The sequence below is a fragment of the Lycorma delicatula genome, chromosome 5 (assembly GCF_047948215.1).
Source record: "Lycorma delicatula isolate Av1 chromosome 5, ASM4794821v1, whole genome shotgun sequence".
Classification (NCBI taxonomy): domain Eukaryota; kingdom Metazoa; phylum Arthropoda; class Insecta; order Hemiptera; family Fulgoridae; genus Lycorma; species Lycorma delicatula.
Window position 1 is genome coordinate 6,674,973 of NC_134459.1, and position 18,769 is coordinate 6,693,741.

The following is an 18,769-nucleotide window of genomic DNA, read 5'->3' on the forward strand; positions in this document are numbered from 1 at the left end:
ATATTTAGAATATTCACATATCATTTCAGCTATTTGACAGTTTCACAAATTACAAGCATCAAGAAGTACTTTACTTCTTTTAAAGAATATTAAGTTTTTTCATTAAGTGTAATTGTAAAATCTAATAAATAATATACATAGAAGTAATAAAAAACTATTCAATTTAAAAATATTTGATATCCTGAAAGTGGTGTATTAATGACAATAGCCTACTGGGTTATAGAGAAATTATTCCTGATCAACCAATCTAATTTTTCTTGTACGCTTGTAACCCATACTTCAGAAACCACCTATCCTTTTCATTTCTAAATTAATTATCATCCATGTTCTACTACCATAAAGGATACACTTAAAAAATATTTTTAAGAAATTCTAAATCTAAATTTAATACTAGTAAAACGTCTATTTTTCTTGGAGGATCTTTCTTTTGCTAATCTACTTTTAATATCTCCCTTGTGTCATCTACTCTTAGTAATAATGTTAAAGAAATAGGTTTTAAAAACTTTTTGTTTAAGGTTTGGCAACAAAGAATGGTACAAATATGGTTACAAATACCAATATTATTTTCACTAAGTAATATAAAAAAAGTTCATGATGAAGCAGTTAAATCAACTCTACAGTTCACAGAAAAAGTTATAAAAGAAAAACATGAAGAATGGGAAATGAGCAAGGATGAGTATTATAAAAAATTAGGTAAGTAATGGTTTCTCTTTCATAATTTTATTGTCTAAAATTGTCAGAAGTAAAATTGAAAAACCTTTGTTAAAAACTGATCTGGAATTTTAAATTTTTAAATGTTACTGGAAAATTGACATTGCATGATGGGAGTACATTTTATTGTATGAACAATCAGTTTCAATTATTTATCATTTTCAATTTTTCCAGGATGAAGATTAGATAATATTTTGACAATATATAAATTGTAAACTTATAGTATGGCAACATTATTAGCAAATTTTCACAAAATTATTAATTGATGAGATTTCTTAGAAATTACATCAACAACACGGTGTAAATCTAGACCTACTAATTTCTAGACCTAATCTTACCTAATTTCACAGGTAAGAGCTTACGCTCTTACCTGTGAAATTAGAAATAAAGTGTTGATATCATGGATTCTAAGATGATAATATGAATTTAAAATCAACACAAGAGTGATTAATGTGCTATTTTTATTGTAATAGAACCAAATATAGACACTGACAATAATGCTACATCAGATCTAAAATCGAAATAGAGTTCTATGTAGAAAAACCTTTTGATTAAAACTAAATGTTTAATATTTAAAAAGCTCAACAATTATATTATTTGTACAAACATTTACTGTATAGTGTATAATTTATTTTACACCGGGTTGCCTAGTGGTGAACTCATCATCGCCAATCAACTGATTTCGAAGTTGAGAGTTCTTTTCTAGGTTCAAATCCTAGTAAAGGCAATTACTTTTATATAGATTTGAATACTAGATTGTAGATACTGGTATTTTTTTGGTGGTTGGGTTTCAATTAACCACACATCAGCCTAAGACTGTACAAGACTACAATTCATTTACATAATCCTCATTCATCCTCTGAAGTAATACCGTACAGTGATTTCGAAGGCTAAACAGAAAAAAGAAAAAGAAAAAGGTGATTTATGAACACTGTAACAAACTATAAGGACATTTTCTACTAGTGAAAACAAAGAAGAATATTTATATAAACATGGGTCTAGAAATCCTTTGTTAACGAGGCTAAGATTTCGTCCTGATTTCTGCACCTTTGGTAAAATTAAGCCAGACTGTATTCTTGGGACCCAAATTAAGGGATAAATTCAGTGATTTTATAGGAAATCTGACCTAAAAAATAGAAGAAAAACATAGGTCCCACAACTATATTTTTAGTAGTTTTTGAGAAATCTGGGATAAAAGACAATGATTTACTGAGAAAATTTCAAGTACCTACATATACACAGACAACACAGGTCATCAGAAAAAGAAATAAATAAGTTGGAACTGAGATAAAAGTAGATGAATTAGAATGTATTTTTTATACTGAATCTTAAAATGAAATCAATTTTTTTCATCACCCTCAGATTTTTAGTTATAACCCTTTAAATTATTGAGAAACTTCTTAAATAATAGAATACAAAAATAATAATAATTACAATTAAAATTCCTACTTTTATTTTGCAGGCATTTATGTTTATCTTAATTCCTTTTTTCTTATTTTCCATTTGTCTTCAGTGAAGTCTTCTCTTTTTATCATTCAGCAGCAGTCACTCATTATAGATTCATCCCATCTGCCATGATAACGTTCCATCTGCAATATATCTTGGTGGAACCTTTCTCCTTGTTCGTCGCTGATGTCACACAAGTTTAAAGGAAAAAATCCAAATGAGAATGTAAAAAATGAATTTCAATGACATTCTGCAGCCTAAATTTTTGTAGTTCACTAAGAGTTCATTTATAAGCTGATCATGATTTTTTGTTTTCAAGAAAATCAGTAACAACATTTTTGAATGATTTCTATGCTGCCACTTCTTGAGGATTCAGTTTGTTGTCAAATATATTTTCACGAATTAATTTTCTTATTTGTGGCCCGATGAATATTTCCTCTTTTGATCTGGCTTCACTTAATTGTGAAAAAACCTCAGTTAAATGTTTAAAGTCACCTCCATCTTTATCTAATGTTTATACAAAATTCATCAGGACTACTTTTATGTGTAGAGGTGTTAAAATAATACAATCTGTTTTGACAAGGGGAATATTGACAATATTTTCCATTCCTGGGATAAACTAATTTCTTTTTGGCCAGTCTTTAACTGCATAATGTTTATCTGTAGCCCAACTATTCCACACACATATATTTTGTAAAGCCGCTCTGGAGACCAAGAAGAAGACCTATCACTTTCAGATCAGCAATGATTTGCCATGTTCATCATACTTAGTAGCTTTTAAAATTTTTGACATACTTCTCTATGTTTCTTTCGTTCCTGCAGCATGTGCTACCGGTATAGAAGAAAACTTATTCAAGCTATGCAATAATAGTGCCCGTAAGCTTCTTTCTGATGAATCTATGCACAAACGCCAATCATGAACAACATATTCAATGTCCAATTCAGACATCTCCCTAACATCATGGCAGGAACAAATTAAACTATCTCTTCTAAAGTATTTCAGTAAATTTTTGTTTCGATTTCTATATACTGAAATTTTAGTTTTGTTGTTTAATAAATTCCATTCTTTAGGTCATGAACTAGGAATTTTGTATGTTGTTTCAACAAATACAAGTCACGAATTAGGTCACTCAGTTCTGCTTGTGTGATGAGGTGAGGTTAGGTATTTGATTCTTCTGGAATGTAATTAATATCTATTGAAGTAGAGGATTCATTGGTTGAGCCTTCTGGGAAATCAGAAATTTCTTTCCAAGAAGTTGGAGCAATCGGAATCAGTAAATCAACACCATGAAGTACTGATCTTATAGCTGAACGAACATTTGGGTATGCAATACTGCTTTTATTATTTGTTAAGCAAAAATAGCAGTCATCATAATTGTTAGTAAGCTGTCACCAAATCATAGGTATGCCAAAACGCAAATGCTCTTTTTTCCTTTTAACCACTGTGTTAGTTTAATGTAGCACTTGATACATGCTATATGTGGACCCCAGGATTTATCTCGGTCTCCCAAGGGACAGTCAAAATAATGTCTGTAAACAGTTTTCAGCAGATTTGATAGTGGTTTTTATTAACTTTTGGTGGCAAATTCTCCGCAAAAGTAACAAAAAATATTTGGAGAATTTTTACAAAACCGATTTTTATTTATTGTAAAATTCAAAATGTTTTAATGAAAGAAAGTAAACTGAAATACTACAAAAATACTTAATTATAAAAATAATTAAGTTTTAATTTGTTAATACTTAATTACTCAAAATTCTTCATAAAATTGTTTCCCATGGAGTGCAATAAAACACAAACACACACAACTTAACAAATCTTGATGTTCAATAAAATAATACCAAAATTTGTTCTGTCATAAAAATCTTTCACTACATCTATAGCATTACTTATAAACAATTTTGTTGATTGTTAGAAACAATCTTTGTAATATATATATATATATATATATATATATATATATATATATATATATGTATGATAAAACCACTACCACAATTAAAGAATACAGCTAGTCATACTCAGAGCTACAACATGAAGAAAATTTCATCATGTTGAATTGCTCATTATCTGACTCTCTGACTTTTCTATACATGTCTGGCTTGGCATGAAATGACAGCATTCAACTGTTATGTATCAAATACGGTTCTACAGCATGCATTGCAATATAAACCAGATGTGAGCAAACATACAGAGATTCTAACTTATTTGTATTGTTCGTTCCAAGAATAATGGAATAAATAAATTTAAGGTGTTTTGTAACTTAAGAATGTTACGTGATGGTTTGTTTCAAGATAGATATTCAGATTCAGCATACAAATTATTATATAGAACTCCCTGTTCGGTTCCAAATTTTATGTTGACCAGTGTAATTAATTTTTTTTTTAAATTAATGTATTATTAGCCTGTATGCAATTTTGTTGTTTATTTCTGTTTTCCATAAGAACTACAGGAAGTTTAAACAGATTTCTAGTTCTCTTGCATAAGTTTTTTATATGTTTCTTGTATAGGAGGCATTTTATCAAAAAATAAGATTTTACGAAGAAAACTTCAAGTAAATAAAATTTTCAAAATCTTATATGAGAGATGGTTTTTTTCTCTTTTTTTATGACTGAATTTTCTTTCTTTGTACTAGACAAAAACTGACAACTGAAAAACACTGGAACAACTGTGAAAAACTTATCCAATAGATAATCTCAATAGAGATCTACAATTATGTAGAAACAAAATTTACATCTTATTATGTTTGAGGTCTTAACAATATATACTATCTTTCATCAGGAAAGAAGTAGACAAAGAAGACAATCGACCAAGGTACTGCTTATGTTCAGGATAATTTATTCAGGATTCTTCTTAACAATAAATTGTAAGCCTTTCATTAAAAGATATTTTAAAGATTGTAATTAAGTAAAACTTTCTTTATCGTTTACAGAAGATGGTGGTAAATTGGCATTCTTAGATTTGATGTTAGGTAATGGAATGACTGATAATGAATTGCGAGATGAAACAATGACTATTATAATTGGTGGCCAAGAAACTACAGCTACTGAATTGAGTTTTGCACTTTTATTAATCGCCATGCATCCAGATGTACAAGAATTGGTATGTATTATTTTAATAATTTAAATATAAACAGTTAAGAAATTGTATTTTAATTAAGACTGCTTTTGTCATTTATAGTGATAAAAATAATAATTTCTGTGGATCAATATGCTCAATTTTAAATCATCTAAATAAAAAGAAACACTATTTTCTTTTACATTTTAATTTTTTTATGTTTATTTTGAAATTATGCTTTTGATTATGGTGTAACCTCCAGAAAAAAATAAAGGCATCATTAGTGTTGAATTTTAACAACTTCATAGATATGATTTTTTTTTGAATTTTAATTAATGTAACAAAAATAAGTTGCAGAAAGCACTACGTAGATTTATTTATCAATAACAAATTAATTGATTAATGATAATACAATTATAATATAATCAATGGTACAAAAAAACCAGGTTTATCCATCATATATACTGCAGGTAATATTTTTTCCAAGCAATATTTATGTTGTTCATACATTACATGTAGACTAAAAATAAAATAAAATAGAAATAACCCATAGCCTTACCAAACATTCCCTTAAGCCATTAAGAACATTCCTTTAAGCCAAGAAGAACAGAAATGGATCAATGAAAATATTAATAAGATTACCAACTTACAAATTCTGTAAATAAAGTAATGAGACTAGTTTTTTTGGCAGCCAAAGTAAACATACAATTATATGAACAGCTGATTTATATTCAGTATTAATATTTTTAGTCTATTGTTACCACATGAGAGTAAACAAACTTTTTGTGAAACAGGTTTTTGTTGTGCATTACAAAAATGAGTGATATTAATTATATACAATATTGTGCAATCAAGTTTTGTGTTAAACTCTGTGAGAACGCTACTGAAAATGGCGTATGGAGATGATACTCTGTCATGGGCCCAATTTTCAACGTGGTTTAAAACGTGTGTTCAAATGGCCAGGAATCAGTTGCGAACAATCCACGCTCTGGAAGACCATTAATGTCAAAAAGTGATGACAATGTTGAACAAATCTTGATATGATATGGCTTGATAATCTTGACTTGATATGGTAAGACCAGCGATTAACTGTCAGCATAATTGCAGAACAATTGAATTTGAACCATACCACTGTCCATCAAATTTTTACAAATGAATTGGACATGAAAAAAGTTTGTGCAAAATTGGTCCCAAAAAACCTCAATGTTGAACAGAAAAACAACAATGTGGGAGTGTGCCATGATCTTTTTGGATGAATTGAACTAATCCTGATTTTCTAAAACTAATGTTATTACTGAAGATGAATCTTGTATATTTGAGTATGACCCAGAAACAAAATGCCACAGCAAGGAGTGGCACACTTCAAACTCCCCACATCCTAAAAAAGCAAAACTGAGCAAATCAAAAATCAAAACCATGCTAATTTGTTTCTTTGACAGTAATGGCATTGTCCATAAGGAGTTTTTGCCTACAGGACAGACTGTAAATCAATATGTTTACTGAGAAATTCTTGAAAGACTGCGGAAAAAAGTTGCCTGCATGAGAACAGCCACCAAACTGGATGCTGCATCCCGACAATGAACCTTGTCACACTGCACTCACAATTAATAATTTTTTGGCAAAGAAAAACATTACTGTAGTTCCTCAACCACCTTATTCACCTGACTTGAGTCCCTGCGACTTAAAAAAACACCAAAGGACACCATTTTCGAACAGTAGAAAACATTAAAAAAATGTAACTGAACATCTGAATGATATTCCACCAGTTTCTGAGTTCCAACACTGCTGTGAAGAATGGGGAAACCATTTGAAGCATTGCGTGGCTTCCCAAGGGAACTATTTCAAAGGTGTTAGAGTCGATGTATAATTGGACTGTAAATAAAATTTTTTTCTGAACCATACTCATTAGTTTATTTATAAACCTCGTATATCTGCAACAACAAAAATAAAAAAAAAATCCATTACTTCCCGATCATTAAAGTTAACACCAGAACCTGTTTCTAATTAACTACCCTAACTATCTATAAACCTGGAGAATTCTACAAAAAAGCATCAGTTTATTATATACCTCCTGACTACATTTCATCATTTGATGTACAAAACGATGTAAAATTCTTTCTTGTTTTCCTAATACTAAATATTACCTATATTTCCGAAGATTCTCTCGCAAGCATTATTTTCTCTGCAAATCCTCTTCTAGTGGTCAAATAAAAAATAACACAGTATGTACCCTCTCAGCCTACATGAAATATTATAAATAATTCCTATTTTTCCTAACCATTGATTTTTCATGGGAACAAATGTGTTAAAAAATCCTCTATGACCATCTACTTTTTAAGTTATCTCTAAAATAATTAATGGAGTTATGTGACAGATAAACTTACTAACAAGTTTATTGTTTTACCTCCCCTGTCATGCATCTATAGTTTCATGTTATAATGTCCTAGCAACTATTCTATCATTCTACCTTTTCTTTGAAAATATACTTTCTTGAAGAGCCTTCTAATCAATCAGCGCACATCTTAATAAATCATTTAGTATTTTTCTAATCAATTTTTTCTTTAGAGAAAAGAATCTTATGCAATAAGATTCTTTATGGGCAAAGGCTAATACGTAATTAGTATTAGCCTTTGCCCATTAAATAAAATTCTTCTATATCTAGTAAAATATTTAGTTAGGATTAATGACTAAATTATTAAAAACTTTTTAATTTTTCATTGTTCTTTTTTGAACAGGTTCATGAAGAGCTAGATTATATATTTGGTAATGATAAGTATACAGAACCAGGCCTATATGATCTTAATAAATTAGAATATTTAGAACGGGTTATAAAAGAGACTATGAGATTATTTCCAGCATTACCAGCTATTGGTAGACAATTAGAAGAGGACGTAAAAGTGGGCGATTTTGTAGTTCCTAAAGGTAAATTTTACTTTTTTTTTATCATAGAATATTTAAATTAAAATAATAATAACAATAAAATCTAAGTTTTATTTAAGAATTTAAAAAATGAAATGGACTGGCATTGACTTTTTATAAACTAAATATACATATTCAAATAATAACTGAACTAACTTATAATTGATTAATTATTGTTATTAAAATAATTGCACAAGTTGTAACTCAACTTATGTAATTTACAGGTGTATAGCAAGTAAGCATGTTAGCTTAGGAACATGTAAGTTTCTTTGAGTGAGAATATTTTACATTAACTACTTACAGACAAATACTTCTTACAAATCAAACCTGACTCATATTTGAACAAAAAATATATAAATAAAAATAAAAAATAATAAAAATAAAATAAAAATTCTATAATTTAAAAACCATCCTCCTGATGACTTTTCTATTAGTAAAAATCCTGTTGCCTCCAACTTATTGATTCATATTTCGATCATATAAGTAGCATTTACATAATATTTCCATTTAAGAATGAAATGTAAATGAAACACCCAACGTTACTTGCTAGCTGTCTCATAATTATCATTACATCAAACCATTAATGCAAAAGCATACTGTATAACAGTTTACTGTAATTACCATAGGGTTAAATTTGATACAATTATCTGCATTAGAACAAGCAGTATTTTTACTTTCTATAATATTTTAAGGAGGAATTATACTTTCTATGGTATTTTTCTATAGAATGAGGAATTTGATAATGAAATCTAACAGTATATTCTTTAATAGGGATTATAAGGCAATACAACCTTTTATGAATAAAAATGTTAAGATTTTCATGAATCTTTCTTTCTATTATAAATAAAATATGTGACTGAAATAAATTTATACACAGTAAACATCAATCAACAAGAAAACTAAGTTTTAAAAATACATTGAATTGCACGAGAATGACCATTAACTCCATTAACAAGTATTCAGTAGGGTACATTATGAATGAATGATCAAATAAAGTAATTTAAAAAATTTAATTAATTATGACTTAGTATAATTGATTTTATTAAAAAAGTCTCTTTAACTCACTTCTCCATACTATCATAATAATTTTTTTGCTCAGTTCATAATGGATGTTTCGTTTGGAGTTTACAAAAATGCAATGTTTAAATATGCTGAGTATTTCATCTTACTTTGTATAGATTATATACATTCATTCTGCCAGTTTTACACTTATCATATAAAATATTAATGTTTACTATTATAAAGTTGCGCTTTAAAAAAATACTGGCTCTCTTGAGCTGAAGTTAATAAAAGATTGAAACATATTAGAAAAAATAATTTTAATTTGCAATAAATAATACCATAAAATTTTACGCATCTTGTTATTTATTTGTAAAAGCCATGAAAGAGATTTTCCTGTTAAAGCCAGGAAAATTACACAACTTTGGCTACTGATGTCTTTGCTTTTGATAGACTACTTCATAGAAGGATGGTTAAATGGAACATTAAGATAAGTAAGCTAGTAAGTAAATTAATTAATTAGTAAATAAGATAAGTAAGATAGTACAAAATTATAAATAAAAAAATAATTCTACTCTTCGAGTAAAATTCTTTGATACGAGACAGATGGTTACTTTATCTCCCCACTACCTTGAGCAATTGCTACCACAACTGAATAACATCAATGACATTCAGAAATCATCATTCAAAATTTCATAAATATAAATTAATCCAGTCTGAAGATATCAAGTAAAATGATAATTGACAAAAAATTAGGCTTATCATTCCCCTGTGCAGCAAATTATATAAATCAAAACATAGTTACAATTATAACTTTGACACAACAGTATAACTTCTAATTGTATAATATTACGTTACCTAAGATCTCTTTTTTATGGGTAGGGGTGAATTACAATGAAATTTTATTGTAATATTATTACTAAAAGTTTATTAATTAAAGTTTTAATAATATGAAAAGTTTAAACAAATCAAGAAACATTTTAAATTTCAGGAAATCAATATTTTAAAAATTTTATAGACTGCCCTGCCTCAAATATTGTCCTCAAAGTATTTTTTTGGGTCACTTGCACTACTACTACTATGTCTAGGAAGTTGTTAAAAAAATGTAAATAAAAAGATAGCTTTTTTATATTTTGGGGCAAATTTTTTTAAAGAACAGTAAGATAAGCACACACTACTGAGCTTAATATAAAGTGGGGTTATGTTTGCAAAATTTTGATACAATTGACCCTAAAAAAGTATTTATTCCCCTGCAGATATTGTCCCCAAAATTGTATCAACAAATTATCCCATATACACTAATCTCTGTACCAAATTTCATCAAAATCAGTTTATCCAGTTAAAAGTTATTGAGCTTCAAAAATGTTAACACGCTTACATATATATATTATCCCCCACATTTTTTTTTTTTTTTTTTTTTTTTTTTTTCATTTTTTGGGTCATGAAATGTCAAGAGAAGCAGAAAAAACCTAATCCACATTTATTGACTGATTACTGTACTTTCCTTCTTGCAGCATATCTCCAGAGTTATGATCCCAATAAAGTGAAAATAATATACAAGTAATTCTATGAACCTTTAAAATTTACTCCTACTTATAAAAATCAAATTGAACTATTTTTTTGCTATAATTCTTCTTCTGCTTCCAAAATTATACCAGAAAATTACCCCATATACATGAATCTCTGAACCAAATTTTAACAAAATCGATTTATCCAGTAATAACGTTATTAAACTTCTAACATGATCCATGCCTATGTATGGATATTTAAATCAATAAATACTTTTATTAATTCCTACCTTTCTATTACTGTTGGAATTTATGCATTTGAACTTTTCTCTTCAAATAATTGTATTTAGGATATATATATTTAGGAACATAAAAATAATAGGATGAACTCGCTGGAGTATATGGATGAACTTTCATCCATATTCAAAATTAAAATGTATGAAATATTCATTTACTTCATTATTTCTTTTGCAATCTGTTTTTCCACTTTTTCTATGTTGAAAATCAAAAGTATATCAATTCTTTTGGGGAAATGTTTTTTTCCAATTGTTCATAAAATAAATATATAGCTCTTAAAGGTTTCAATTATTTAGATTTTTGTAAGTTTCACATTTTATAATTCATTAGCAGGTGAAATATGCATCAAATCTACATATCTCTTCTGGCCTTGAAACTTCAACAGCTACATTAAAATTTAGTTATAGAGCACATTTTCTATTTCTAGACAAAATATTTTTTTCTTTTATTTATTTACATTTTAATTTGATTCATAACTAATTAATATTTTTGTTAAGTATTCAAATTTTCAGCTTTGAAAAGTTAAAGATGTACAAAGGTGTAAAATAAAGGTATTACAATTTGGTAAAAACCACTGTGTTCGTATTAATAAAAACAATCCAAGTAATGTTTCATTCTTGTTGTTTCAGGTACTGATATAGGTATATTTATATATGAAACACATCGTGATCCAGATCACTGGAAAGATCCTGGTAAATTTAACCCGGATAATTTTCTTCCAGAAAATTGTCGAATAAGACATCCATATTCATATATGCCATTTTCAGCAGGTTTAAGAAATTGTATAGGACAAAAATATGGTATGTTACAAATGAAGACTGTTTTATCTACACTTTTGCGACGATATAATATACAACCAGGGCCTGAACATAGTACCGTAGATAAAATTGATGTAATAATGACAACCACATTAAAATCTAAGAAAGGATTTAATGTGATATTTATCTAAGATAATCGTATTATGGTATATAAATTTAATAATTAAATAATAATTTATACATTGTATTTATTTATTTATTTATTGTATAAGCATAATTTTATTGTAATAAAATTTTATTTCATTTTTACACTTTAATAAAACATTTTTTTGAAAAAAAGAAAATCAATGAAATTATTTGTTTTTATTACCATAAACATGAAAAATACTAAATCCATCAAGATAGGTTCTAGCTTTAAACTACTAAAATTCTGAACAAGATGTAGTAGTCATTACACCACAACTGCAGTGAAGATCAACTTAAAAAAATTTTTATTAGTGAAGTGGACTTTGGTGGATTTATGGAAATGCAACAATTTCCCATTCAGTTTAGATGTGGAAAGCTCAGGGAAAAAGGTTCAGTGAAATATTTGGCACAACAAATTTGATCAAGTGAATATTGTTAATTTTGAATATTACTAAATTATTAAATCTCTGCCACATATATTCTTGTACAAATAAATTGTAGTTCTGATCAGTACACAAAAATCCATTATATAGATCAAATAAATATTAATTAAATTATAAATATAAAATTAAATTATCGGATAAAAAATGAATGTGTTTTAAGTCTATTAATTATTTAAATACACACATGAAATAATGTTAAGGTAAATAAATATATTGATTATAAAAAATTACTATAAAATAATTCACAATCAGAAGCAGATATTAAAAGTTATTTTATACATTTATATACTTTTTGAACAGGTTGCACATATGGTTTGGTTTCTTTTTACTTCCTTGTACAAAGTAAAAGTATAGTGATTGCAAAAAATTACGGTTTTCAGATTTCAACAGAAATATCCATTTTGATCATCTTTGAATCATTTTGACTAGCATTTTACTAGTATTTTAGTTATTTTGACTTTAGCATTTTCAGCTTGACATCTGTATGTACATACATATGTATATATGTACGTATGAATGTATCTCACATACTCAAAAATGATTAGCTGTAGTATGTTGAAATTTTATATTTAGGAATGTTGTAACATCTAGTTGTGCACCTCCACTTTTGATTACATTAGACTGAAACAAAAGTGTCCAAAAAAGCCCGTAATCCAAAAAAAATTTGAATTTTGGGCTTTTTCTTAACTGCAGTAATAAGCCCTTATTAAGAGCTTTTCAATTATATATCATAAGTCCTACTTATTTTCAGTGATTCCAGAGTTATAGCCAAATAAAATTCTTATTAACAAAATATTTGAATCTTACAAGGGAAGGGCACATCGGTTTAAATCAGACCATCTCTTTTTTTTAATTTTTTTTTTTAACTTGTTTTGTAATTTAAATGTATTGTTTTAATAATTATTAACCTGGGATTGTAAAAAAGGTTTTACAGTAAATAATAATTCAATAATAATAATAAAAATAAAAAAAATTTGAAAAAATATCAGAAGTTATTAGTGAAATAAAATTGTATGTACTTTTAAAAATGTGTATATGTAATTTAATAGGCATTATTACATATGTGTATATGTAAATATTTGGTGAAACATCTGATTATTTAATATTTATTGAAAATCAATATTTAGAATCGTATTGTTTTTGGATTTTCTAGTTTAATTTCTGCTTAATTTTATTTAATTATTCTGAAATTTTTGTTTAATTTCATCAGCATTAAATTTAACTACAGAGTGATTGAAAAATAGACCCTCAAAAAAACTATATATACTCTGAGGCATATGTGCCTGATCTTTAATAAATTGCAAAAAATTGTTATCTTTTAGTTTATCACTCCAATGACATGGCAATAAATGTGTAAATGTAATTTAATACATGTACCAGGAAGTCATCTGGTGTCCACATCAGATTTTTTAATAATTAGTTTTATTTAAAAATTTATTAACAGAGTAATTTTGTTTCCATAAAAGAAAATCTTTTAATTTTACTTTAAATAAATCGGTGGGAAAAGTTTTCAAATTACAATTTATTAAAAATGACAATGGATACATAATAAAGCCTTTTCTCAACAAAGCTCCAGCTCATGCATTACAACTTATCCATAGATTCTTGGCAAATTACAGGATCAAATGACTTAAGCATGCTTCTTACTCATTAGACGTGGATTGCTGAAATTATTGGCTCTTTCCTTATATATTATTGGCTCTTAATTATTGGCTCTTCCTTATATTGGCTCTTATAATTCTGCTTAAAGGAAAGAGAATTGAAGACGGAGAAGAGATGTAAGAGGACTTATAAAAGTCTCAATAAAAATAACTTTGAAAGATACTTACAGTAATGAAAACATTGCTTGAATAATTGTCTCACATCAGAAGGGGCTCACTTTCAACGATCATTGATTTAAATAGGTAAAGTATTATTGTTTTTACGAGCCAAAGTCAGATATACTTTGAGCACAACTCATACTAATCACTTCAATAAATACTATATGAAACTGCTACATTTCTCAATTTTTTTTTTATATGTTTATTGTAATTTGTTGCGACTTATGTTGGTTGTCGGCATACATCTAGACAGTAATTTTTCTTTTTTTTTAATCTTTGGGACTACCGTTAGGTATTGCTTCAGAGAATGAGATGAATGATTTGTAGCATGTGTGAAAATGCCATGCCTGACCAGGATTTGAACCTGGGACCTCGGGATGAAAGGCCGAGACGCTACCACTTGTGCCACAGAGGCCAGCTAAGACAGTAATCTACCACACATGATAAAATGCATCATGTATAGTAGCTCCTCATTCAACATTTTCTGCAATTCTTGTTTTCAAATATTCATTATTGCTTAACACACACACTAAACATTGCTTATAATTCTAGAATTAAAAGTCTTAAGGTTCAATGATCATTATGGTCATTCCTCCCACCCATCCTACCCAGTACTTTGAAAATCTTTATCCAGAAATACATACATAATATTATTGTAGTGAGGAGGTACTCCTTGTTGATAAAATAACATTTCTGCCTATGATTTGGGATATTTCACATTATTAGAACACAATTTTTATTCTAAACGTTATCTTTCTTTTCTATACTATTTGGAAAATTCTCCAAAACACAAATTATCTGCATCCTGTTCAGTATGTGCATAAATATGTGCTGAAAATAGTTTTAAATAGAAACTTCTGAATTACTTTGTTGTAATTTTTTATATTTAATGTATTTACCTTAGCATTCATTGTTTGTATTAAATAATTAGCAAGGACTTTAAACACATTCAAATTTTATCCTATTATTTAATTTTAAGAGTATAATTTATGTATTTTTATGTTCTGATCAGAATAAAATATTTATAGATTTATCTATTTAATTGTTCTTCAGTGTTCTATCCTTTCAGAAACACTTTAATCGAGGTACATTCATTAACGTGAAAAGCTCATACATTAATGCTAGTTTTCAAGATTTTGCTACTTGAAGCAAAAGGAAGGTGGTTATCAAACACAAGGTTCTTTAACATTTCATGTATCATAAGATGGGAATCACCTGTTACATTTATATGGAAGAAAAGGTCCCATACCGAACAAGAAGTCTAGCATTGCTAAGTTTTTCTTAATACATATATGAGAATTTTCATCAGATTGACAAACACAAGTAGTCATTGAACATCTGTACAAAATAAATAATAAATTCCTCACAAAATTCCACCCTTTGGTCAAAATAACTTTCACAAAGTGTATGAAGTAACTCAATTGGCTGATAAAACAACTTTAAATTGGTTTAAAACTTAAACTTTTGGAATTACATTATGAGTATTTCTAGCCAAATGAAAACCTTGCTTTTACCTTTGATAACTCTTTACTAACATCTCTGCAACAAATTGTTTACTGATGTGAAGTACATGTAATGCCTTCAGAATTTTCAAATTTTATCTTCAGCTTATACAAATGGTGACAGTTAAATGGTTATAAGTAGAATGTTAGAAGATAGAATGTTTTGGAACCTTTTTCACCTTTCAGTCCCTGAAATGCTTTGAAGATATACATATGTATGGAAGAAAAAAATGGAATTTTATATTTGGTTGACAGATTTCATTATTGTAATCGCTGCTGCCTCATACACATGCACAATTTAGTAATAAATACTTCTACATTCCTTATTCCTTTACTGATGAAGAAAACACTGGAAAATAAAGGATAGAAAATTGAGAAAAAATTCAGCAGCTGTCCAACATGAAGAAAAAGAGACCTGCACTCTCCAGTATGATGCCCTTTTCAGGGTTTTGCAGGACTTGAGGTTGTAAATAATTACAACCAACAAACATGGAGACTAAGATTATAAAGAAGAATAAAGAAACAAAAGAAACAGGCAGCATGACAAAAACCAAGTTAGCACATCCTATACCACCAGAAGAAGGTTTTACAAAACCCAGATTCCCCTTTCTTTCTTCATGTTAAAAACAAACAAGCAACTGCCTTCAGCCACCATATATGCAGGTCTCTACAAAGGGAGTGCATTACGTTCTCCACAAACTAGTGCTCCTCCAGGCATTTCTTGCTAGACAGAAAGGTACTTTTACAGAAAAATCTTCAGAAAACAGACTGAAGGGGAATTGTTTCAGAAGAAGCATTCAAAAATTTTGTAACTTCCAACAAATGACCCCAGTTAAAATTTATCATACTCACTGTTTAAAAAGGATTGGAACATAATCGCAGATTCTGTCAACTTAAAACCAACATAAACTTAATCTATACTCTTCACTAAAATTAAATATCTGCCATTTAATAAGAAAGATCCAACAGCAAGGGTAATGTGTAATTATCCCCATTTCTACTGAAAATATTTTTTTGAATGGAGGTTGGGGATGGCCGTTTTACCCTGTTCTGAACACTTTGTAGTCAATATCAAAACACTGATGATGCTATGGATGTGGAGTTTTCACTGAAGTTTTCCAATTCAAATCTATATTGAAATCATGTGTAAGATGATTATTATCATGCCATTTAAAAAAGTGGTTGGATTCAAATGGTTCAATCCAATATTTAAAAAAAATTGCATTTAATATAGCAGATCCAAAATGGCCGATAATAATTTCAAATACAACTCAGAATACTTTCTTGGATACAATAATCAGCTACATTTATTCTGGTAATGTACTCACATTTTCTATAATTAAGCCATTTTCAGACATTGTATATAGACAAATTACTTCTATATTTTTGGGAAATTATTTTTTTTATAATTTTTGATGAAAGATTTTTTACTGATATTTTAGCTTAAAGAAACGTTAGAACAGAAGAATAAAAATCACTTTTATGCTGAAATAATACGTGATGTGAAATAATAGAAAAATATAAAAAAGCTTGTAAAATGTTAATTAGTAGTACAATAGTAAATAAAACAACTTAAAAATATATTTATGTACGTGCATATCGTAAATGTTTTTGCATACATTTAATATTGAAAATTAACAAACACACAGTACAAACACACAGTCCATACCGCTATAGAAATATATGTTGCAGACGTAGTATATATTATGAGCATTAATATAAATTTGTATTTACAAATTATTTGTTGAGTGGATCTGTGTATTCACCACCATCATGAATGCACAATGATATATACTTCCATGTCCTCCTTAACGTGTTGTAAAACACCTCCAAAGTTGTGATTTGAAAGTCTCTCTCTATACTGTTGTGTAATTTTTTATTTCATTCATATCGACGTTAAGATACACTGTATGTAATTAATATCTATGATCCAGTTGTGGGTATAGTAAGGTCAGAATTCATGAAGGTCATTGTATTCGGGCTGGAGATGGTAGAAATTGAAGTATGGATAGTGTGATCATCCACCAAAAATTAAATCTCCTTTGATTTAATAACATGGTGTCACCCTTTGATGTTTAGGAACACTGTTCTTGGCTATCCTTTTTCTGTCTTTACCTACATAGTTATACCATTGAGATACAACAGGATATATGATAAACTAAATGACCAAATTGTTCCTCTTCTCTTTTAGTCTAAATATATATACACCGGTTTCCACAGGATCTTGAGGTTTTGACATCTGGGAACCCAAAAAACCAGATGGAAATTTTCTAGATGATAATGTTTGTATGTACATGTATCTGTTTGGTGTTGGCCTCTAATTCACCTCATATTTCAGAAACTACTGCACCAATTTTGACCAAACTGTATCAGATTCTTCTATATATGGGGCACTGATGCCATTAAATTTTTAACTTAAAAGGTCAAGGAGGTAAGCCTATAGAGGAAGCTCACCCTCAGTATTTTGAAATTTTGCCTAATTAAGGTCATATTTTTCTTAGGCAAATTTGTTAAGAATTAAAAAATAGCAATATTTGCAAAATCGGACCCCCACCCCAAAAAATGTTGTTATAGTCACCTGTTATGTTGTGATGTCACAGGTGAGCGGTAGAATTAAATAAATGATTAATATTTAAAGTGTAAAATAGTAACTCGATCTGGCTGGATCTTGAACTTGAACACCCACCCGATTGACTCGGTACCTGATGTGTTAAGCCTCGCGGCTACACCAATCTACTGACCGTACAAGCAAAATTTATTCTATGTAAGTTGTTAAGTTACATTAGTTTAGTTAGTGCTGACCGTTGCTGATAGAACCGCCATACACGCGTGAATTAAATATGGTTATGTGCACATGCTTTAGTTAGAATCATTGAACCCATCGGGTTGGTCTAGTGGTTAACACATCTTCCCAAATCAGCTGATTTGCAAAGTCGAGAGTTACAGCGTTCAAGTCCTAGTAAAGCCAGTTATTTTTACATGGATTTGAATACTAGATCGTGGATAGCGGTGTTCTTTGGTGGTTGGGTTTCAATTAACCACACATCTCAGGAATGGTCGAACTGAGAATGTACAAGACTACACTTCATTTACACTCATACATATCATCCTCATTCATCCTCTGA

General features: G+C 28.7%; 1 protein-coding gene across 1 annotated transcript; it reads left to right on the forward strand.

Annotated features, from left to right (window-relative positions):
• The first annotated feature begins 304 nt into the window (after nucleotides 1-304).
• LOC142324679 (cytochrome P450 4C1-like) lies at nucleotides 305-11,884 on the forward strand. Its single transcript, XM_075365565.1, has 4 exons — nucleotides 305-693; nucleotides 5,088-5,257; nucleotides 7,948-8,134; nucleotides 11,565-11,884. Exons 1-4 carry the CDS (start codon nucleotides 531-533, stop codon nucleotides 11,882-11,884), a joined length of 840 nt encoding a protein of 279 aa, XP_075221680.1. The 5' UTR covers nucleotides 305-530.
• Nucleotides 11,885-18,769: the final 6,885 nt, after the last annotated feature.

Bases quoted from the DNA above. Each gene is read 5' to 3' on its own strand.
- LOC142324679 (XM_075365565.1), top strand. From the start codon at position 531: ATGGTACAAATATGGTTACAAATACCAATATTATTTTCACTAAGTAAT. The intron at 694-5,087 runs GTAAGTAATGGT...TATCGTTTACAG, and splicing joins TGAGTATTATAAAAAATTAG to AAGATGGTGGTAAATTGGCA. The intron at 8,135-11,564 runs GTAAATTTTACT...TTGTTGTTTCAG, and splicing joins CGATTTTGTAGTTCCTAAAG to GTACTGATATAGGTATATTT.